At 47.1% G+C, this 24,254-nt stretch overlaps 1 protein-coding gene across 15 annotated transcripts in view; it reads left to right on the top strand.

Moving 5' to 3' along the window:
• The window catches only part of BEND7 (BEN domain containing 7), a 91,750-nt gene extending 69,543 nt beyond the window's left edge, over positions 1-22,207 (top strand). For 3 of the 15 annotated variants that reach the window (XM_048219434.2, XM_026479061.4, XM_026479055.4), the window contains 2 exons: positions 3,107-3,160; positions 21,421-22,207. In XM_048219434.2, the coding sequence (XP_048075391.1) occupies positions 3,107-3,160; positions 21,421-21,524 (158 nt within the window). In that variant the 3' untranslated portion in view covers positions 21,525-22,207. Of the gene's footprint in view, positions 1-3,106; positions 3,161-4,634; positions 8,826-21,420 lie in introns of those variants that run through there. The other 12 variants (XM_057304599.1, XM_026479056.4, XM_026479058.4 and 9 more) reach the window with 12 other exon arrangements.
• The last annotated feature ends 2,047 nt before the right edge of the window (positions 22,208-24,254 follow it).

The raw sequence follows: 24,254 nt of genomic DNA on the forward strand, positions 1-24,254 counted from the left end.
CACGCATTTCACACACGCACACCTGCTTCTGCAGAGTGGGATCCGAACTGTAGACAGCTGCCCTCCCCTTCTCTTCCTGTGGGAGCCTCTCGCGGGCCCAGGACATTGTCTGCCCTGTTCCGTAGTCATCACCATATTCGATGCGGGGCTTCTTCACGTCTGACCACTGCATTTAGACGGTCTCCCTAGAGATTTGTGACGGGCGCCTTGGCACTTCTCTGCCTTCTTAGCAGGTTCCTTCTGCATCTGAGAAGGGGCAGGTGGCCCAGGGGCAAACCTAACCCTGACCTACAGACCAACCTAGACCAAGGGACAGCACATCAGCGGTGACCTGCCAAATAGGCTTTATCTTCCAGTTTTGTCCAATACTGTTACACTTCATTCTTCTCAAGCAGCACCGACACGGGACCCTTGCCTTTCCCTCCCGAGGCTGATAGGAACTGAGAGGCCAAGATCAGTAACGTTGCTCCCGCTCATGTTCTTTTGTCCTAATTATTCCCAGTCCCAATGATAATGCGAACAGTGTCTCATAGATGTTCCACGTCTTCAACCTGATTTATCATATTTGGCGCAATTCCTGGAATTAGGTTCAGACTCTAACTGGGCGAGCTCATCAGCTCGCCGCTGAAGGAAGCCCACCCTGCCTGTAGGAAGGAGAAGTGCCCCGCACAGATCTGAAAGGTAGTTATGCGAGTCCAAGTAGAAATTCATTTGGGGCTCTCCTCACATGTAATAATTTCCTCCTGTAACTGGAATGATTCCTTTCCCGGTGTGGATTTTTAATCATTTTCATTAGGTTATTTCCTCAGAGCTTGAAACCACAGTTTTTTATTTGTGTTAGATCTAAGAGCAAAGCTGTCACTGCTATTAAATTTTTATTGGACTTGCTCAATCTTTTCTAAATTTCACAACTTGACTGTCACCTGAGAAGAAAGACTATGAGCTTGTTGTTACAGACAGATGTTATAATTAAATTTAAGGAATACAGCCGTGTTCTTCACCGTGACACTTGGCCCTGTTTGTGCAGCCAGCCTACGCTAATTTGCATACAATAATTTGTATATTTTTCAGATGTATACATTCTGTTTTTACTAGAGCATAGGATTGCATAGGCCTAGTTTTTAAAAGTAAGGATTGCTAAATTACAAAGGAAGGGGCTTTGTTAGAACTAAAGAGAAGGTAATTATACATATAGAGAAAGTTACTAAAGTCTAAAATGAACTAGAAGTTGAAGATTTTAAAAATCAGCTCACAGCGATGCATGCAATATACATCTGGACTATTCATAGCAAAGAGATTAAGAGCCCAGGCATGAACTTGACTCACAGCCTTGGCAGTGTCACTTACTAGACGCATTCCCTTAATCTCTCCCCTTTTTTTAAGTTTACTTATTTATTTGTTTTTTTAGTAATCTCTAGACCCAGCGTGGGGCTCGAACCCACAACCCCAGAGATCAAGAGCCCCACGCTCTTCCGACTGAGCCAGCCAGGCGCCCCGTATCACCTTAGTCTCTTAACCTCTGTCTCGGTTGTTTCCTTTGTGAAAATGGGGAATAACCGACCTACCCTGTAGGGTTTTCTAAGAGTTAGATGACACGATAAATGCAAAGTGCTCAGTAAATGGTAAATATTTAATAAATGGTGGTGGCTGTTGTTGCTATTATTGTTATCATTACTGAAAATTTTTTTAAATCCTAGACAATGAAAGGACTACCAAGTAGTTCATCTCCCGACTCAAATTTACTCAGACCAATTAGAAGAAAATAGTGTCTTCTCAATATAAAGATGACATATGTTCATTATTTTGTGAATATATAAAGTGGTTTTAAAAACTCAAAGAATGAAATTTGAAACGCCTGTAAGCCTTCCATCCAGAGTAAAACTCTGTTAACATTTTAGTATGTCCTGTATTTTATCTATAAGCCTATTTTAAAATTTTTAATCTTTTTATCCTTGCGCTTGAACCCCATGTTCTATGTTATTAAATAGTCACCTACGACATCATTTTAGAGAAGAGCAGAAACTCTTCTCCAGCCCAGACCGGGCTTGACTCTCGTGTCTTCTCTCGGCGTTTTCTCTGTGGTGGATTTAGCCGGTCAGCAGACAATGGGCCTTTCACTGATGCCAGGGTGTAGCAATCTGAGGACAAGGTGTTAGAGAATGAACCCGAGTGGAAGCCTTTGAATGTTGCTAGCCGTATCTGCCCCTGATTGTGTTTAAAGCCACAGCAGTGAAAACAGGAGCGTGGTATTACTTTTGCTTCCCACCGACTCAGCATTCGAACGTGATGGCAAACGGCAGCCCCCATGTGCCTGGCCTCACACGCCCGGGGATGCAGGGAGCAACTGGTGAAAGGATCCAAATGGCCCTGATGAAATGTTTTGACCTGTTCCCAGCATGCTGGGGAGACTGACAAGCCCATCAGTTATCAGGAGACAGAGGAGCACTTTCTCTTTTGTACTTGGTGGAAGGTTTTCTGTGAATGAAGCAGCTACCTCTGGAAAACTCTTAAGGAGATTAGAACATATCAGGCATGAGCAAAGGTTTGCATTTTGAAACACAGGCGTGATGAATCTTTTGAAGATACACTTATTCCTTCTGATTTTCTTTACGACTAAATTGATGCCAATTTTAGACGGGCACCTCTAGGATCTGAGTTTCCAGTCATCTCCAAAGAGAGGTTCTCAGGATTTCCTAAGCCTCCCCCACAGGGATGGTTCTGGGGATGACAAGGGAAAATTCTACCACAGGGATTCACTGACCTCTGTCCTTCCATGATCATATTGAAACAATTCCCCCCAGATTCTGGGTGGATAGTTAAGCCTCAGGAAACAAGGAAAAATGGACTGAAATCATCATGGGTTGACAGAATAAAGTTCATAAGATACCAAAAAGAAATTTATTGCAGGAAAAAAGATTTTATACCATTATCTTAAAAAATACTTTACTGCTACTAAAATCTGTAATGTGAGCAAACTGAAGCTGAAAAGGGGGAAGAAAGTTGAAACTATTATGCATTACTGGACTTTTTAAATCGTATTACTGTATCAGGAAAATGAATGTGCTCCCTGAAACTAATGAGATCTGTGTTTTATGTTTGTAACCAGCAGAGGTAGCCGACGGTGATGAAAGACTGGACAGCATTTCCCTACCACCAACAGGTAAAACACATTTACATTTTCATCACCCGCTGGAAAATACAGCACATGAAAATATTTGCATTGAAAATGTTTGTAACGTCAGAGACGCAGATGCTTGAGCGAACGGCTTCTGGCCCGCACCCTAGTAACCAGAGGTTCTCAGTGCCCTGTGCTCAGAGATATTTTTACACTGCGTCTGAAAAGCTCCATTTTTCACACTGTCTCATATTCTCAAGAGCCTCAGAACAGCAAGTCCTAAGAACTTAGTGTCACAACATCGTGCCTCCCCAAACCTGTGGACATTAAGGGGACTTTAACATGAAATGATACTGCTTTCTAGAATAATCACCAGTTTATGATAAAATTCATGTCCATTCTGTCCTTGTCCACCTCCCCCAAAACGGGTTTTGAGAGGCAGTCATGGCTCTTCATATAACGGGCACGCAGCCAGTAGGGCAAGTGACAGAATAAGCCAGTCCCTCTAGCGTGGGTGCGTGTTCCTCGTCCTAGAGGCAGACCCGCCGGATAGGGCATTTCCTGCAACATCTGCAGCGGGAAGCCACAGACATGACTCTAACTTCACGATATTTGACTCCGGCCCTGGCCTCCTGCCTCTCGTGGGCTCATACCTGAGAGCCCAAGGGACAGGGCCTGATCCCTAAGCCATGCAACGGTTCACTCCCTCAGTTGCTGGCGGGATTCTTTAGTGACCGCCCTCCAAAGTCAGCCTGACGATTTTCTGCCCATAAGACCCAGACACCCCAAAAAACCCTCTAAGTGATAAAGCCTAACTCCAGGTGTAGGGTGATAAGTTTTAAATAAAATCTGGCAAATCTAAGTGGAGGAGCTAGTCTGTGGAGAAGCCCTGCTGGGTGGCGTGTGTGCTGGGAGCCCCTGTCCCGGGATGGCAAGGAGAGCAGAGTTCCCAGCGGAGGGACAGACACAAGTCAGGACAACGAGAAAGCCCGACCGCGTAAATGATGCCCAGCTTTCTCGGTCACTCCGTAGCTAAGCAACAGACCGATGGTCACATAAATGAACTGTGGCCCCTAGTGCAAGAAAGCTCTGCTCACGTCAAGCCCTGACCATGTGTGGCCATCATATAAAAGGGAATAGAAAACTCTGCTTGTTTGGCTATGTTTCCGCATTTATGAATGAAGGTAACTGAAATGCATGATCTCTACTGTTCCTTCCCATCGTGTCCTTGCCCATCAGGACAGCTCCTATCAGCCTTGCTCTGATCACGCCGGGCCCACTCCCAGTAAACACATGAACTAGTACTACCAGTAATGAAACTGGTTTCAGGAGGCAGTCTGGAGGAACCGGCTGTCCTGGCTGTGCTGTCCAGCCTTCCTCCCCGGCTTCCCCAGGGCCAACGTGCTGCCCTTCCTCGCAGTGTTCCTGAGTGTGGGCTTTGGTATTGTTAGCAGTACTGCTATTCTTATTTGAAAGCCATTCCCCTTGAAATAATACCTTTGCATTTTCCTGTCTGAAGATGGAGGCAGAGAGATGTTTCAGATGAGGAAATTGAACACGGGATGGTAGGACCACCTCATGGAACTGAAAAGAATTTCAAGGAATCTGAGAAAGAAGGAACGTTAGAGATCATCTAGTCCCCTCCCTTCTTTTTTTATCCAGTCCTTTTATTTTACAGGTAAAAAAGCCTGAGGCCCAGAAACACTAAATGACTCTCTCAAGGTCTCACAGCTGGTTGGTGGCCTGGCGGGAGCCCGGCCTCTCCACTTCAGCCCTCACACCGCATAGCTTTCTTACACCTAAGCCAAAGCCAGCTTTCCTCTGCATGTTTCCTAAAGATCCTAAGAGTCAATGGATGTACTAATCCCTTTAGGCTTCCATTCCACTGTCCGTCTTCTCAGTTAGAATGTCCGTCGTCAGCCTCCCTGAAGTCCTCCGCAGCTGAAACTCACGGGAGTCCTTTCCCACATCTTGCCCGGGACCGTGAGGTCCTGACGGACGCAGTAAAAGTAGGCCAGGTCTCTTCACTAGACGACTGACATTTGATACAGATTACTAAACAGCATGATAACTAATACCGTTTATCATTTAGAAAAGGGGAAAAGAAGTCGCAGGTCGGTGCTCAAATGTCACAGTATTGGAATTAGATCACCTTGGTTAGACTAGCGTGTCTTGATCGCCTCTAACGTAAAATCCCCGGTCTGGGCAGCGTCTCTGAACACAGCAGCACTCCTGACCCTTCCTCCTCGCCTGTGCCCCGAGGAGGCCGCCCCGGGGGTGAAGGGCACGGCTCCGGCACAGGTGGCTTCACCCTGGCATTGAGATTCACTGCTAGACCTTCCTCCTCTTGTGGAACTTAGTCGGCAACAGTGGGTCCTTTTGAAAGATGTAGCAACAGTTTTTAGTACCTGCTGAAAGTCTTTTTCCTCCTTCCAAATCCGTGTGTGCTGGGGAGGGGCGAGGAGAGGGCTGGAGACCCCTACGTGTGTCGATGAACCGGGACTGACCAGGTCAGGGTTCCGGTCCGCCAGTCCACGGTACTTGTTTCAGCCGCTGCACTAAGCGACCTGCCGCGTGTCTGGTTTTCACAAGAACGTGCACCGCTTTCGTGGCGGAGGAACGTGTTTGCTCGGTTCCTTTTCCCTCACGCCCCTGCCAGGGTTGGAGCAACTGCCAGGAATCAGCATCGTTAGGTTCTGGGCACAAATGCCCGCGCCCAGGGATCCCTGGTCCCGTGTCAGGCAGGCTGGACCGGTGGGTGTGGACAGCGTGCTCTGATAACCCTGAGAAACCACCCAGGACTGGGGAACACGTGTCGGAGAGCAGAAAAAGTACGAAGGAAGTAAAATCGACACAGTGCTTTCTAAAATTTACAAAGGAGGCTTCTTAATTTGAAAGAGGGCGGTGCAGAGCTCACCTGGGCCTAGCAATTTTTGTCATAAATTAGCAACCTTTCACATACCTCTAAACAATTAACAAAAGTAAAGGAAGAAAATATAAATTAATTTTACACTCAGAGACAACCATTAGTGGGTATTTTCCCCCAGACTTTTCTACTTTATTTACACAATGGAGATCAAATACATAACATTTTTATTTCCTGAGAGTTTTTTTTTTTTAACCTCACAAGCATTTTCCACTTTTCACAAATCTTCATACACATTATTTTAATAGCTGCATCATGTTCTCTCTTACAGGTAAACCGTATTTTATTTAGCCATATTCTATTCCTGGACAATATGTGGACATACTCCTATAGTAACACACAGCCATGGACTTCCCTGTAAAAATAATCAGTACAGACTTCCAGTGGCTAAAATGGCTCACGACTAAAGCCTTGGCTGAAAAATTAGTGATTTAAACGTGAAACAGATACTTCATCAGCGAGGTTCTCCACCGACCCGGCCTCCTTGCCTCTAGCCCCGTCATAGAAAAGTGTGCAACCCTCCTTTAGAGAAGAGGCCCCCCTTCATTGTCTTGTCTCTGTTGTAGGTCATATATTTGACACCAGGAGAGAAAACACGGAAGACACAGAGCCAGATTTCACTGCCTAGACTTTCCTGTTAGTCACACTGTTCATTAGCACACGTAACTCCTTCTGTTGACCTCCCTCAAAGATCCACGTATCATTTCAGGTTCCTGCAAAGTGTGGGTGTTCTGTGAAGTTTTCCCGTCATATCCGAACAGTTTTCATATACTTTGTCAGATGTGATAATCAAGCCTCCAATTTGGCGTTAAGATTTTTAGAAATCATTTTGAGAGTTGACTCGTTCGTTACCTTTTAAAAGTCCAGCGTATGACCAGTGAGTTCATTGTTTCACTATAAAGAAGCAGTTCCCTCATTTTTTTTCCTCATAAGCTCGATGTGAATATATAGAGTTTCGAAGCGTCATTTATTTTAATGTGCCCTGCTTAGATGCAGAACAAAGGAGAACAGCTCTTTCCAGCACTGAGGGAGCAGTTGGGAAGGCCAACATTAATTAGGCCTTCAGCGGCTCAGAAGATGAAAAAGTTGTTTTGGGAGACAGGATAGCTCTGACCTATTAGATCAAATCATTTGTGACATCGGTTCCCCCAAAGATAGCCGTGTGTAACCGAGTAAGTACAAATGGTCTGTGAACTCTTAGGAGAGAAAGACCTTTCACAAAGACTGTGTCAACACAGTGACAAAATGACTAATTAAAAGGCGAGAAACGCAAAGTAACCAGTGACCCACGTGATACCTAACAACTGTTTTCCCAGATGATTTTAAGCTGCGGGGTCTAGTGTTCTGGCACGCTGTGGCAGCCAGCCGCGAACAGACTTCCTATCATACACTTGATTCGGCTCCTAGTACACTCGCCCTCCACTTTGTACGAAACCAACATATGAAAATAAGGGTTTATACTAAAGAGATATCTTGCCGTGTGGGTATTTGTTTTACAGGTATATTTACCTCCAGATTCCCTTCTCCAAAAAGATGGTGAATTTAAAAATACCGTTTTACTTAGAAACAGTGCATGTAGACCTCATTCACTGTATAAAGCAAATTGCCATGAAATCTTTGGCACTTGACCCAAAGGCCAAATTTCAGCCAGAAAGAAATTTGGACTGTAGACATGCCGAGCCAGAGGGGGAAAGAATTGTCGCCATTTCCCTAGCACCTGTTTTGCGTCCTGGAGCGTTAGAGCTCGGAGTTCTTGTAGAGGCAGCTGTCGAGGGCCCTGTGCTGTAGCTCCCTGAACCGCTCACCTGAGCTGGGGGGGGGGGGGGGGGTTCGGGGGCCATGCAGGGCTCCACCGAAGACCAGCTCATCAGCCAAAGACAGGAGCTAGGAGGCACCCCTGAAAGGTGACCACACTGGTCCTAGGTGTGGCTCGTGGAATCACCCTCCCTGCTAGAGAGTTCCATCTCAAATCTGTGTGTCTTTTGTCTTATTTCTGAAGTTACAAGGAAGGTTCAGAGCAATGGTTTCCATCACATCCTCTAGTTATTAGCCTTTTACATTTCTAGGCCAGTTAGGAATCCCTTCCCTGAAACTGGTCCCACTGGCCCTCAAGGGGGCTCATGAAGTCCTACGTCCAGGGCTTTTGTTTTTCTGCAACGTATGTTTTAAAATTTGTCTTCTGCCCCTCAGCAGGAAATAGTTCTCAAGGGAATTGAAAAGATTAATTCGTGCCCTTTCAACTCTATTACCATGAGAGGCGTATGTTGCTAATAAAGGTAGAAACATTTACCTTACCACGTGGGGTCTGTTAAATATGCATCACGAACCTTCGAAAGCACTTCCTTCCAAGACTGGGTGACAGCTTGGAGTTTTCAATACTTGAGGAAGGGTGGGGATTGCTCAACTCACAAGTACGTGCAATGCATCCACAAATTGAAAATACATATCACAAAACCGCAACAGTAAAATCGTATTTTGTACATTAAAATTGTATTTGTGTTTACTTACTGTGACTACTGTTCAGACTTTATTCAGAAATCCTTTTTATAGGCTTTCTTAGTAAAAAAAAAAATATTCCATATCTATGGATGATGTCTCAATCTTCTGTATATATGTTTTATTAATATGTAAATATTTAGATTTTTTAAAATTACTATGTTCTTTAAAAAAAATTTCAACACAAGGCTAGTTGTGAAATGGTGTATAACATTGTGTTGTGATATCAATTCCCAAGATGCTCTTTATGTCCGTTCCAGAAGAATACAATAAATTACTTTAATTGAACATGCCTGGTTCGTGCCTGTGTGCCAGTCGTCCTGTGTTTATGAAGAGGAGTCAGAGCTAATCATTAATTAAAAGGTATTTATTAATACTCGGGTGATCTTACACAGAGAATTATATCTCCTTAGGAAGCTAATTTTTAAAAATAAACAAACTAGATTGCCCCCAGAAAGAGCGTCTTCGAATGCAGAAAGTCACAGGCTCTGCCTGGCAGTCCCGAGAATGGCTGTAGCTGGTCCCCCTTGTGCCACTTGAGCGTTAAGTACGGATAGGCTCGAAGCCTAATTTTAAATGAATTAGGTTGCTTTATAATCTTCACTTAAAAGGTTAAGCCCTGCTTCTATGGAAACAACACATCAGAAGGACAAATCGGTCTTCTTTAATGCAAAGTGGCTGGTCACACATAATTGCTTTATTCTCCTCTCTGAACACGGGAGGGCGCTGCTCCTCCCAGGACACCCTCCCCCCACCTCCCTCGCACCCCTCCCCCCCCAGCCTGGAGCACCCCCAGGCTGGTCTGTCCGTTCTCTCCTGGTCTCTCTTCTGGGTCTGGTTTTGGGGCCTCGCTTGGGGGGGGGGGGGCTGAGCTATTCCGCAGCTGCCAGCAGAGGTGGGCGTGGGGCGGTGGGCGGGAGCGGCTGCCGCAGAAGCAAGCAGCTGGATGGCTGGTGAGAAGGCGGCAGGGTGAGGTGCTTGCAAAAACACGAAAACCCGTGCCACAGCCAGCTGGAGTCTCACATACCCACACCTCCTGGAAGCTGGGAGCCTGACACCGGCCAGCCCCAACTGCCGCGATGCCCCTAGACCTTCGTGCAGGCCTTGGGCCGTGGCACGATCTGTGAGGGGGCCCACATCATGTTATTTGGCCCAAGACCCCACACGTGTATGTGTCACCAGACTGACAGCCCTAAAGGGCTCTCCAGTGCAGCGTGAGGGGCCCAGGGGCACCACGGGAGGCGACACCGGGAGGGGGCTGTGTCCTGTCGCCAGAGACGCAAAGATCACACGCTGCCTCAGTTGCCTCTCCTCCTACAGGCCTGGCCTCACGGAGTGGTTGGGAGCGGGAGCCGCCTCGTTCCCCAGCTGCACCTTGAGTCCAGCTTAGCCGTTTCCTGCACACCCACCGTGGGCAGGCACTGTGTTGGGTGAGTCCGGCAAGGCTGGGAAGCAAGGGGAAGAGCAGTGAGAGCCGAGGCTGGGGAGGACGGCCAGGTGCCAAACATGCCAGGCCGTGTAGTCCATCCCAAGAAACTGGGAAGACACAAGGCGGGGCGCACGGGGACAACTGAGGCACCCTAAGAGATCTTGATCAGACTCATATGAGGTATTGACCTGTCTGGCTGAAAGATGGTACCTAGAGGCAGGGGCAAGCCTCAAACAGGGAGTCCCAGTAAGAAGCTGTTGGAATAGCTGGGGATAGATCAAGCTGCTATGAGGACACAGCCCCAAATGCCCAAGCAGAAGAAAGAGAACAATGGGATTCGGTGACTCGCTCGCTTGCGGCAGACAGGGCAGTGCAGCTCTAGGGAGGAGAGGGGGTCTGGCTGAGGAACCTCAGTGTCCTTTGTGCTCCCTAAGGTAGGGAGCGTGGGGAGGAGCCACTGGGAGAAGAATGACAGACGCATTCGGGTGCAGAGTTTGCTCCATTCGTTGACTGAACACGTGTGATCTGAACGCTTAGGACGGGCCTGGTGCTGTTCTGGAGGCCAGTAGAGCAGCGAGGCGAAGTCCCATGTGCCTGGGCTCGCCAGGACGGTAGCTCACAAAGTGTGAGCCCCGAGGAAACACCCACAGATAAGGCACAGTATACTCCTGAACTGGAGAAGTTACTCGAACTCGGAGCTCAGCCCCAGACTAGAGGCAATCAAGATTTTTATCTGTTAATGCTGAGAAATTGAGGGATCTTTTAAACCTGAAGTTTGAAACTAAGCCACTTCAGATAATTCCTTTAAAACACTTTTCCAAAACACAGCTGCTGTGAGCACGGGACACGGAGGGCAGGTCAGAATCTCGCTCTCTTGCTTCCTGTTGTCCATACTCCACCGCGACGCTGCAACAGATTCAAAACGTGGAGGGCCCTCGATGTGAATGTGGAGTGAAAATCAATTTTACAAAGGAAATTGAGCGTCCAAAATTGGTTCAATGAAGTGGTGGACCAATTGCATATTCTGGTAGAAAACACGACTTTCCGCTCTACTCCAGCAACGCGCAGAAAAAGAGAATACATTATACTATTACTCTGTATATTACTGAATTAAGCATCCTCCAAAAGTGATGTATTTCTAACCGCTGGAAACCAGAAGCGACTCCGTGAACAACCCCCACGCTAACCGCATCCCCCTCTTGCGAGGAACACCGTAACACTGCACGGTTAGGGGGAACTAGTCCACTGTGTGAAGCAATGCCCCCCCTTCCACTCCTCTCACTGATTCTCCCTGTAACACAGACCTACGGCTGTGGGCAGCCTTGACTCTCGTCGTGAAGATTCTGTTTCTATGGTTTGTGCCATCCGCTCCTCGAGCCTGTCTGTCCTCTCCGCCTCCGTCGTGCCGGTGTTCCTTTGGGAACGAGAACCGCAGCTCATCTTTCCCTTCCTTTGTCCTCCTGGGACTGGCTCGCCAGTCGTGGTGGGCTGACGCCTGGACATGCGCTGCTGCCCATACGAAGCGAGAAGAGCCCAAATGCACCTGGATCATGCCTAAGCTAGCGTTATCACATACAACTCTAGAAAATGAACCAACTCTCAAAGACCAAGAAATGACTTTCGATTGGAAAGTACCCAGTGACTTTGGAGATGGGAAGGAGGGGGTGGTAGGAGTTGACAAAATTAGTCTGAATTCATCGGACAGATTGAACGCAGGAGAAGAGCCAAGAAATGCTTTAGAAACTGTGACAGAGACTTACTCCCCTCCCCTCATTCCCTCACTTAAACATATTCTAAAACTACAGAGATTGAAGCTGTGGTTTTGGTATAAGAATAGATCAATAAGACAGAATGGGAATTTAAGGAAAACCTTACCTATAGAGACACATACATTAATATACATAATTAATATATTGTAATAACAAGAGGCCTGAATATAAAGGGGCTCGAATGAAATATAGATTTTTTTTTCTCTAACTCAGAATAGCCCAGAAGTGGGTGGTGGTCCATAGTGTTGGTATGTAGCTCTGTTCCATGAGGTCATCTAGAAACCCACTTGTATCTTTATTGTTCTTTCAGCCCCTAAGAGATGTCCACGTCCATGCGGTCAAAGCTGGCTCACCAGCCGAAGTCTACCTTTGAGCCCATGGGAAGGTGGGGAAAAGTTAGTGTCAGGGAACAATTTCCTTATGAAAACATGATCTTGGGGTTGCATAGATCACCTCTGCTACAGCAGAGGAGGGGCTAGGAAATATATCTCTAGCTGGATGGCTATGCGCCCAGCTAAAACTTGTATTCTGTTACTACCAGGAGGAGTGGGAGAATGGATACTGGGGACAATGAGCTGTTGGTTCCACACGTGCCATTTTAAATGGCAGGAAAGGACAAATGATTCGGTTAATAGTATTGAGGACAAGTGGCCAGCCATGTGTAAGAACAAAATTAACTCAAAATGGATCATAGACCTACATGTAAAAGCTAACACTATAAAACTCATCAAAGAGAACAGAGAGGTAAGTCTTCACACTCTTGGGGCAGGCGATGGGTTCTTAGCTAGGACACCAAAAGCACAAGCAACGAAAGAAAAATAGATAAACGGGACACCATAGAAATGAAACCCTTGTGCTGCAGAGAAAGTCGGAAGACAAGTCACAGAAGGGATGAACAGATTTGCAAAGCATATATCTGATCAAGAATTTGTATCTAGGATATATAAAGAACTTTTAGAACTCAAAAAATAAAAAGATAATCCAATTTAAAAACGGGCAAAAGATTCCAACAGACTTTTCTCCGAAGATATCTAAATGGCCAATAAGCTGATGAGCATATGGGAAGATGCTGAACATCGCAGTCATTAGGGAAATGCGGATCAAAACCGCCGGATTCCACTTCGCACCCGCCAAGAAGGCTGCCAGCAGAGGACAGAGTGTTGTATGAACGTGCAGAAATGGGAACCCTCGAACATTGCTGGTGGGAATGTAAAACGGCGCAGGCTCTTTGGAAAACAGGTTGGCAATTCCTCAGCAAGTCAGACATAGACTCACCGTAAGACCCAGCAGTTCCACCCCTAGGACTAGACCCAAGAGAACCGAAAACGTGTCCAAAGACTCAGACATGAACGTTCAGTCTACGACATGTGAATTTTACGTATGTGACTTCTATCTCGATGCAGATGTCATAAAAACTACTAATAAAGTTAGACCCTCCCACCTTACCCTGGATGTGGCAATTGATTCCAGGTATTTCAAGGATTCAAGCAAAATTAATAATAAAAATATTAGGAAATTTTAAATTCATATTTCCATAGTTGAGGAGAGGAAGGATTTCCCAAACATGAAGAAATTATCAAGTAAAAATGAATTCATTAACTAAAAATGTTTAAATCATACTTTCAAAATTTTACCAAAAAGATTTTTTTTAAGATTTTTTAAAGATTTTATTCATCCATTTGAGAGAGAGCGAGCACACAAACAGGGGGAGGGGCAGACAGAGAAGGAGAAGACTCCCCACTGAGCAAGGAGCAAGGGGCGGGGCTTGATCTCAGGACCCTGAGATCATGACCCGAACCAAAGTCTGACGCCCAACCCACTGAACCACCCAGGAGCCCCTTAAAGATTTTATTTTTAAGTAATCTCTACACACAATGTGGGGCTCGAACTTACAACCCCAAGATCAAGAGGCACATGCCCCACCCACTGAGCCAAGTGCCCCAACATTTTACAAAATTTAATAGCAAATGAGAAAAATATTTGCAAAGTAAATGGTTTTTAAGATTATACTTTTTACATGCCCAACTCATAAATCAAATGGTCAATAAATACTAAAATGCTAGAATGAAACCAAGAAATACAAATTTAAATAGTAGCAGGAAATATTTCGATCATTCATCCAACTGGCAGAAATTGCAAGAAAGGTAGCACTGGTATTTCTTGTAATGAAAGGAACTTAGACACGACTGATAAGCACGATAATTAGTCAGGTATTTCTGGGGGCGGTTTGGCAACATAAATCAAATTTGTTTAAAACCTTTGACCCAGCAATTGGGCCTGAAGGAATTTTTCTGAAAGCAATGAAGATTTACCCAAAATTAAGCCACAAAGCCACAGGGTGTTCATCGCAGTTAAAATAATAAAACCAACCAACAAACAAAAACAATTTACAATGTCCAACCACAGCTTAAATTCCAATACCTTCTTAAAATGGGGTACTCTGCAGCCATTTTAAGTGGTCTACACAGAGATCCACAATCAATTAATTGAAAAAAAGCAGGTCACAGAAAAATAGGTACTGAAGGATTTTTTTTTTTTTTTTGAGTGCACGAAATCATAGGGAAAAAACGTCTAAGAGAACATACACCGAACTGTTGATCACAATTATCTTTGGATGGGGAGATTATAGGTACTTTAAAAGTTTCTGCCTGTTGTTTACCTAAATTACTATTTCGGTAAAGAACACACGGCTTTTGCAATGAGAAAGGAAATTAAAGGTTTTTTAATAATGTAGAAAATTTAATGGCGTGGAGAACTGTTCGTGAGAGATTTACTGTTAAATAGTGTGTTCAGCCTGTTCGTACTTCTTAATTTCAGAAACCTTTCTTTTTGTTCAGTTAGAACTCATGGTGATTGTCACTGCAAACAGACACGGTGCAACATGTCCCCAGAACGTACACCAACAGCCACCTACGGCTTTGAAAAGGTACCGATGACGTTTTACCGTCAGCCTCGTCCCATTCTGTAAAAGAAAGACGTCTGGGAAGAGAGGGCTGGTGGTCTATACACCCCTGACTATGGCGCGCTTGCCGCTTGGATGCTGTCAGGAGTATCTGAAATGTCAGAGTAAGCTCTTGGAATCCAGGCTTCTGAAACGCCGCATAAGCTCCAGTGAAAACTTCGACCTGCTACTCCAATAATATGTACATTGAACCCACTTACAGGACTCTGGAGGTCCATGCTTTACTTTGAAAGGAAAAAAAAACAAACAAACCCCACACACGCACCATTGCACCGCCTAACAGGGAAAGGGTCTCCTCTCCGTAGCTTGGAAGGAAACTGGAGATGTGCTGTATTAAAATGTATGAGCTGCAAGACAAGCAGCAGCCCGTTTGAGGTCGGAGTGCATCGGACACATCGGTTCCAGAAACAACACCGTCAGGCCCTTTGGGACGCGCAGAATGACTACCTAAGAAAAATACAACACGGGGTGGGTTGCTGCGGCAAATGGGGCCAAGGATTTAAGCAGTTCGGGCGTGAGGGTCTGTTCGCTCCTTGGCTTCTTATTCATCTGTGCGATTTTGCTCTGACCTGACAGATTCGTGGGCGTCGAGCCCGCAGGTAGTGTAACTACAGTAGATACGATTGTTATCCCGTTTAACAGGTGGGGAAAAGGGCTGTAATCTGTTTCAGCTCCCAGAACGAGGGACTGGTTTTAGTCAAGATTTGAAACCAGGGAATGCGACTCCCACTCCCCCACATTCAGGTGAGAGAAGCTCTCAGGAGAATCCCGGTGAGATGGGCTTATCCGATGTGCCTTTCTGGTGCTCTTTACACCTTGGTTTGCACAAAAGCACTGAGCCAGGAATGATAGCATATTTATCGAGGCTTCGTTGAAGCCTGGAACTGTCCTCAGTAGCTTACCCATACTAATTCAGTTAATCCCCACTACAAGTCCGGAAGTACTATTGTCATGCCCATTTTACAGATGAGGAGACGGAGTCGCAAAGAGCTGAAATAACCTGCCCCATGTCACATAGCACGTGACCGAGCCAGGACTCAAGCCCCGGCATTCTGATCCAGAGGCCGTGCTTCTAATCCGTCTGCTTTAGGATGCATTTCTACGTCAAGGTGTTGGGTATTTGGTCTATGTCAGGCCGTAAGTGTTTTACTTGAATCGTTTCGTTTGAAATATCCCCCACATACTGCCAGCGAGAGCCCGAGAAGTAGTTCCTGTCTTCAACCTGACGACAGGTTCTTTATTAAAAAGTTTCCGAGAGAACACAGCAGACTGGTTACAAGAAGGAGTTTTGCAACCAGAACGACCAGGGTTTAAATACTGGATCTGCCATTTCCTTAGCTCTGGTATCTTTTCTCCCTGATTTCCTCCCACTCTCCACTGTCCATCTGCCCACACAGGAATCGAGGGAGACTAAATGGCAGGCAGACTATCTCCAGGATGAAGACAGCCACGGAAATCAATGAGAACCCCCTCCTCTAGGAGGGAGACATTTCCTGCTGGTGATGCCAAAAGCCAGTGGTCCTCAACAAGGGGTTCCCCCGACGGGCAGCATCAATGTCACCTGGGAAGCTGGTGCAGCCGCAGAATCTCCCAGAGCTGGCCCGGAAGCTCTGGGGTGGGGCACCGTGTGCTTTAACACCCTGCAGCTCAAGCTGGGGAGTCGCAGCCCCAGGCGCCTGGGGGGTAGGCAGGGCCCCCGCCTCCGAGCCGTGAGGGGGATTACCAGTAACTTGTGACCAACGAGAACAAGGTGTGAATTCGCTCCCTGAATGAGTTAGAGCAGATTCAAAGCTTCCCCTGAGAGAGCATCACTGCCCTTTACCTTCTGGCTGGAGAGAAGCGCGTGGCATTACAGAAACTAGAACTAAAGTACCCAAATCTCCAGGGACCCCATGGAGGCGGGGCCAAGGGTGGGAACCGTTGACAGTAAGGTGCTGCTACAGCGAAAAGTTGAAGCCCAGCCCCTTCCGTTTTTGCTGCGGGGATGGAGGCCCCCCCAGAGGGCAGGGAGGGGTTAGGGCAGAGTAACACCAGACCTCACCTCCTTGGACACAGGCTCAGCCTGTCACTCCCTTCCCTAGGTCCCTGTCGGCCAGCGGGTTCCTCCCAGACCTCCCTTTCCTCCCTGCGCATGGTTGCCTGAGCCCCCTGCCCTCCAGCATGGCCCTGACACGACCACCATCACGTCCCAGGAGGTCCGGCAGCACCAGCTTGAGAAACTATCAAAACCACCAAGTCCCAAAAGACAGCAAGCGAACCAGCAACCGTTCACCGCCACCCGCTGTACAGAGGGCCCCGTACCAGGAAAAGAGACTGAAAGAACCTATACGCGGTCACTGCTTTCAAAGGGTCGGCGAGGAGACAAAACGTCAACCTGCCACAATGACAGAGGCCATACGGGCTCCCAGCTATGGAAGATCACAAGTCATCACACGCTGGCCGAAAGAAGGTACCAGACAATCGACAAAACGAGGACTTCAAGGGTGGAGAGGCTGTTGGAAGGCTTTGTGGAGGAAGAGGGACCTGAGCTGAGTCTCAAGGGAAGAAAACGTGTGTGGGGAGAGAAGAGCGGTGACAGTCACACCCACAAAGGGGCCAGTACCAGAAGGCTCGGCGTGAGAAAGGGCAGCGTACACGGGGCTCATAATCCGTTAGGCTGGAGGGCAGGGAGTCTGGCCAACGTTGCAAGTTTATGTAGAGACGTGGGGGTTGAAGCTTAGAGCCTGGTGGCCAAAAACCTTGGAAATAAAATGTATTCTATAGGCCATGGTTTCCCAATGTGTGTGATTCTCAGAATATTCTCTTTGTGAAATGTTAATAGATGTTCCGGGACTAAATGGGTTCTGGTACCAATTCCAACATGGGGAGCTTTCCCACAAGCAGACGCAATTCTACAGACAGCAGCTGCAAGTGCTGGAATTCATCAGCCCTCAGAGGTAGCATCAGGGCCCACAGAGCAAGAGTTCCGTCCCGCAGGACTGCTCCCCGCGCCCCCCACTCGCCCCCACTTCAGACGCCAGTCGCAAACGCACGTTGTCACCCATACTTCTGACTGCCCAAATATAAATCAGAGGGTCCCAGGACTCCCTCCTCAGGTTCGATTAATTGGCTTGATTGGCTCACAGAACTCAGAAGCATTTTACTTCCTAGATGATCAATTTGTTATGTAAAAAGATAGGACTGGGGAATGGCCAGGTGGAGAGAAGCACGGGGCCCGGGTGTGGGGAAAGGGCGAGGACCTTCCATGCTCTGTGGGTGCGCCGCCCTGCCTGAATTCTCCCCGTGTCCACCAACCTAGAAGCCCTCGGAAACCTCTTCTTTTAAGTTTTCATGGAGGTTTCATTACACACGTACAACTGACTCAATCACCGGCCACTGGTGACTGAAAACCATCTCTGGCTCCTCTACCTTCACCCAAAAGGGGGGGGGGGGTGCGGGGGAGGGGACAGTTCTGGTTCTCCTGCCAACCAGCCCTAACCTTAGGTGGGGTCCAAAAGTCACCTTCTTAACGTAACAAATGACACCTTTGTTGCTCTCATCCTTGAGGAAACTCCAAGGGTTTGGGGAATTTTGCGCCAGAAACAAGACCAAATATCTATTTCTTACAAACCACAGTATCACGGACAGAACAGTTTTGCAGTCTCCTAGGCCTTACACGTTTGCACAATCTCCCAGGTATCTTACCTGCAGGACCTCTTGAAATCGTGAATCTTGGAGAGAGATGGGTGCAGCGTTTTCCAAACTTAATTCCATATGGAACCCCTTTCTGGGGACGTGTGCTCCGGGTGAGAAACTTGGCTTGTAGATTCCCGAGGGTGGGCCCGTTTCTGCTGGGCCCTCCTTCGGAGCTTGTGTAAGAATACGGATCCCCTCGGAGGTCTGACAGGCCCTCTGAGGCAGAATCGCTGCCCCAGGTGAGTCCTATGTGTTATCAAGCTTGAGAAAGACTGATTTCCATTGTTGCAGCTGAATAAGGTACCAATGGTGATGGGGAGAGACAGGTGGGAGGAAGGTGAAGGAATAATGAACAAAACCGTGTGGCTTGGATACGGAGGGGCTGGGCAGGGGGCTGAGGGGGAAGGAGCACTGAGGTGAGGAGGGGGTGCTGATGGGTAAGTGGGGGCACTGAGGGGACACAGAGGTTAGAAATGGTCAGGAGCAGAACAGAGATCGGAAGGAAAACCTCACTTTACAGGATAAACAACCTCACACCTGTGCAGGGGCTCCTGGTTTACAATATATCTTCCAAAATACCAGCTCTGTCTTCCTTACAAACCCCATGAGGTGGGAGGTAAAATTATCTCCATCTTTCTTGGTTTAAGGAAACCAAGGCTAAGCCAAGTGGACAGGTGCTGTTTTTCGTTGCCCTGTCCCATAGCCAGCTCCTGTTTTCGCTCTTAAGAAATGCTAGAGGAGCAGTGTCCAGCCTCCCCCAAGGTGAGGGGGTAAAACTCAGCATCCGGGCAGCAGCGGGGGCCCAACCTGGCTGTGCGAACTGCTAAGAAGCTTCTAGAACGCCACGCGTCCTGCCCCCTTGCTGGATCTGGTTCCCCAGCCTTCCTGCCTGTGGCGAGAGCTACCACACGTCCCTCCCTGCATCGCATCCCTTTTCTGTCTACATTCGCCAGAGTAGGTCTCCGTAACTTCCAAGAAGCCTGATTTGAATCAGAAAGGTTAAGTGTGGGCATGAACTCTACTCTCAAGATTCAACATTCAGCACATCTGCTGCGTGCCAGGCTGTGGCATTGACAAGTATAATGAGTTCGATTTTAGTCATACGTTAATGTCCGTGATGAATATCCAGGTGGGAATTTCCAGTAGGCATTTGGAGATGCAGGACTGGTAGAGGGGATAAAAGTCAAGGTAGAAATAATGGATTTATGAATCAATTCTATTGAAATCATAGGTGTTAATGAAATATCTTGTAACACAGGGCAAGTTGTGACAGCAAACACTGGAAGCACTCTGACAATCCGAGGAGTGCAAAATAGTTTGAAAAGTCCTCCTGCAGAGCTTTGGGAAGGGAAGAACATGGCAAGAAATGTGGAAAGGCCAGGCATTCGGGAAGATTCAGAGGTAGAAGTCACCGATGTGTAGAGGCAATTTCCTAATATAGACTGGGAATGTAAAAATAAAACTTCCACTCAGCAGTTTGCACTGCATGATCCCATTTTATTTTTTTTAAATGTGTATATTTGCATGAGTCTGAAGGAGCCACATGAAAACATTTGCAGTGACTATCTCTGGATGCTGCCATTTTTTTGTTTCCTTCTTATCTTCCACATTAAGACTTCAGAATTTTTTCCCCAGAAATAATCCATCAACGATAAAACCAACCCTATTAAAGTGTACAATTAGGTAGTTTTTAGTATATTCACAAAGTTGTACAACCATCATCACCACCTAATTCCAGAAACCCTGCACCCGGTTAGCAGTCATACCCATCACTGCTCCCTGCCCCAACCTAGGCAACCACTAGTCACTTCCTGGTCTCTCTGGATTTGCCGGTTCTCGGTATTTCACATAAAGGGAATCATCCACGGTGACTACACTTAGCGAAGTGATCATTTCAGAATCCACGCACAGGGTCACTGTGTTATACACCTGAAACTAACAATATCGTATTAAAATCATCAGAAGAGGGGCGCCTGGCTGGCTCAGCCGTTACAGCATGCAACCCTAGATCTCGGGGTTGGGAGTTCAAGCCCCCCATTGGGTGTAGCGGTTACTTTAAGTATAAATAAATGAACATCAAAAACTAATGATGTACTATATGGTGACATAACACAATAAAAAAAAAGAAATATAAATAAATGATTTTTTAAAAAATCAGAAGAGAAAATATAATTTGCAAGTGATAAAAATAAAACTTCTGGGGCGCCTGGGTGGCACAGTCGTTAAGTGTCTGCCTTCGGCTCAGGGCGTGATCCCAGAGTCCTGGAATCGAGTCCCACATCAGGCTCCTCCGCTAGGAGCCTGCTTCTTCCTCTCCCACTCCCCTGCTGTGTTCCCTCTCTCGCTGGCTGTCTCTCTGTCAAATAAATAAATAAAATCTTTAAAAAATAAAATAAGACTTCTAAATCAAAAAGTTTTTTAAAAAATGGAATCATGCGAGCCGTGTCTTTGTGACACTTGGCTTCTTTGACTTAGTACAATGTATTTATGGTTTATCCCCATTGTAGCATTTCCCAGTGTATCATTGCTACTTTTTGCCATATAATATTCTACCACATGTTGTTTATCCCCTCATTAGCTGACAGATACCTAAGGTGTTTCCAGCTTTTGGCTGTTGGGAATAATGCTGCCACGAACATTTGTGGACAAATTTTGTACAGACCTAGGTTGTTGATTCCCTTGGGTAGATATACAGCTAGGAGCAGAGCTGCTGGTCCATAGAGTAACTCGGTGTTTAACTTTTTAGAGAACGACCAGTTTTCCAAAGGGTCTGACCGTTTAACCGCCGCCCCCGCCCCGGCAACACACAGGCTTACTAACACTTGCTAACATCCCTTCTTAGAACTGACACAGCACAGGCATTAAGGAGGCACAAGACCTACTTTACTTCCCCCCCCCCCCAACAAATTTAATCCTTTGTGTAATTTTTCTGCAGAGGGAAATATAAACAGGAAAAGATTCTCTACAATAATAATGATATAAAAGCTGACATTTATTAGATTCTTAATTCTGGAAGGGCTCACGTATGATCCCTCTGAATATTTGCAGAAAGCCCTGAGTTTGGAACCTACTGGAGAGCTGAAGAACATGAGGAACGGAAGGGCAGTGACTCGACGAGCATTGTAACGCGGCCCCACAGCCGAGACTGCTGACCATTCCGTTGTGACATCGAAAAACCTGCCTCTCCCTTCAAGCTGTACGTCTGAAGAACAGTTTCAATAAACCACCGTGTGTCATCTACATATGTTCCCACTGGGGAAAAAAAATCCTTCTCGAGATGATTTTTCATAAGTCAGTCAGGTACAATTCATCATACTCCGAATGCTAACAAATTCTGGGGACACAAAACCTACAGCATACGTATAAATAATTTGACTTTGACTCAGCGGCGTAAATATTAATTCAGTGCTTTTTTTAAAAAAAACGAACAACTTTGTTTCCCTGAGTTGTTGTGATACTTCTTCTCTCCTTCTGGATTTTTTATTGGCTCATTGGTGCCAATAGGAACGGGTTCTCAAACTGATTAGCCCCGAGAAAGACTCTGTAATGAAATAAATCTAAAGTAAGGCATGCTTTCAATTTTGTTTAGAGGGGAGTTCCCCCCCCCCAGCTCTGCTTTGTTTCCCTGAGAAACCTTGGTATCTTTTGTGTTCTAAAACATGTCCGCTTCTGTGATTTCAAAGGACAGGAGAACAAATTCTGTTTGTAACTGGCCAATTTCAGCTCCTGAGAAAGACCGTGGAGGAAGTGGTATGTGAATAAGATCTGAATAAAGCTTATTATTAGATCTCGAAGAGAATCAATAGAATCTAATGTGGTTTTCCTCGCATCGCATCAATAAAGCAACGTTGTTAGGAAGGCATTGCAATCTTGTCTTCTCTTGTTGGTTTGAAAGCTTGTCTTCTTTGTTGTGGTGGCCGATTTGCCCCTGGGTCGTCTGTCCCAAGGACTGATTTGTTTCATTTCGTGATGCATCATCCCTGCAACCATAATGACGGCTCAGAACACCTGGGGAGATAAACAGATGTTATTTTTATTATCTGGGCTTTATAAATAAATTTTAACCTGGAGCGATTACATGGCCTAAGTCACACATTCAGCGGCGTGGGGAAGGCTGAGGCGTAGTTCTCTGCGAGGAGACCTAATCTGCTTACAATCAGACTGAATCTGGGGGATCGAAGGCTCGCCCCTTATTTCACAGTGCTGGTGGTTAGAAATCTGACATCAAGGCGTGGGCAGGGTTGGTTCCTTCTGAGGCCATGGGGGAAGGGTCTGTGAGAAAATACATTTCTGTTGTTTAAACCACTCCTCCCGTGGGGCTTGGTTAGGGCATCCCTAGCCGACTAATACCGGGGCTGCTGCTGCTGCTGCCACTTTACCGACGATGAATGAGAGACCCCGGGTCTCCTGACAGTCAGCCCAGTGCCCCAGGATCATGCCTGTGGGGCTTACTATGCCAGAGCCCAGAAAACACAGACATACCAGCTGTTTGGTGCTCACGAGCTCCATGTTTAGCTCAGACATGGAGTAAATCCACAGCTCCACTCTCCTCTTTGCCCGGCAATTACTTGTTTCAACGATGTTATTTTTAAGTAATTTCTACACCCAATTCGAGACTCAAACTCACAACCCCGAGATCAAGAGTCGCAGACTCCCCCCACTGAGCCAGCCAGGCGCCCCTCGTCAGCAAATCTTAATGAGGGATTTGAAATTTGGCCAACTCGTCAGAGGCTGACTTGACATCCTACCCCTCCCTCTCCAGTTCTCTTGCCAGGAAAAGTTTTTGCTGGGAAATCTCCACTCGTGTCCGGATTCCCAGAGGCTTCGCCCACCCAAGACACCTCTGTTCTGACATCCCGTGCTTTGGGGAAAGAGGACCCTTCTGTTCTTGTCAAGCAGGCTGCTCTGTCCCCTGGGGAGGAGCCCTGCGTCTTCACTGGGATGCCAACGTGAGTCTTTGTCTCTGGAAATGATGTGGGGGCTGCCACAGTGTATCCCGCGGGGCTCCAGGCAGCACTCGAAGGGTGGCCCATGCAGGAGGCCTGGTTCCCGGGAGACTCGGTGACTGCTCCACAGTGAGATGAACGCAGGCGACGGCGAGCCTGCAGCAGCATCCACACCGATGTAACAGCAACGCTACGTCAGTGGAATCTAATAATAAAAAAAGAAACGAGCTTGTATTTCATATCTTTTCTTACGCAATAATGTCCTCTTTCTCAGCACGCATCATACCCCGTTGCAAATAAGAAAGCTTGGCCACAGGTCGTTGGAGCAGCTCAGCCCAGAGGTCAGCACGACCGACGGAGGAGGCACAGAGATAATCAAGAGAAGCACGGAGACCAGGTGTTGGAGACCGAAGCCCGAACCTTCATCTTGATGGAGCTTGGAGGCGGGGCCTTAGGGAGGAAATGAGGTTTAGATGAAGTCGTGAGGGTAGGGTGCCCATGATGGGATTAGCGTCCCTAGGAAAGGAAAAGAGACCAGAGCTCTTGCTGTCTCTGCCACGGGAGGGCGCAGGAAGGCGGTGGCCGTCGGCGGGCGGGGAAGAGCCCCCCAGGAACCACATCGGCCAGCACCCTGATTGACCGACACACCCAGCCTGCAGAACTGTGGGAAGTAAACGTCTGTCTCTGGTGTCTGCTGTGACAGCCCGAAGGACCGAGACCCAGGCTCCGCCACTGACAAAGCAAGGAGCTGTGGCTCAGGTAGGCTGCTGGGGCTGGTGCTGCCTCCCCTGGTGGCCTGTCTTTCCCGGGTCTTTATCAAACTTGGCCTGGGCTCCCATGCCTGGCACAACCAAGCCAAGTCCCCGGCACAAGCCTGCCAGTACAGCACTGTGTTGGAAGGCAGGTCCCAGGGGCGCCTGGGGTGGCTCAGTTGGT

The sequence above is a fragment of the Ursus arctos genome, unplaced genomic scaffold, assembly GCF_023065955.2.
Source record: "Ursus arctos isolate Adak ecotype North America unplaced genomic scaffold, UrsArc2.0 scaffold_30, whole genome shotgun sequence".
Classification (NCBI taxonomy): domain Eukaryota; kingdom Metazoa; phylum Chordata; class Mammalia; order Carnivora; family Ursidae; genus Ursus; species Ursus arctos.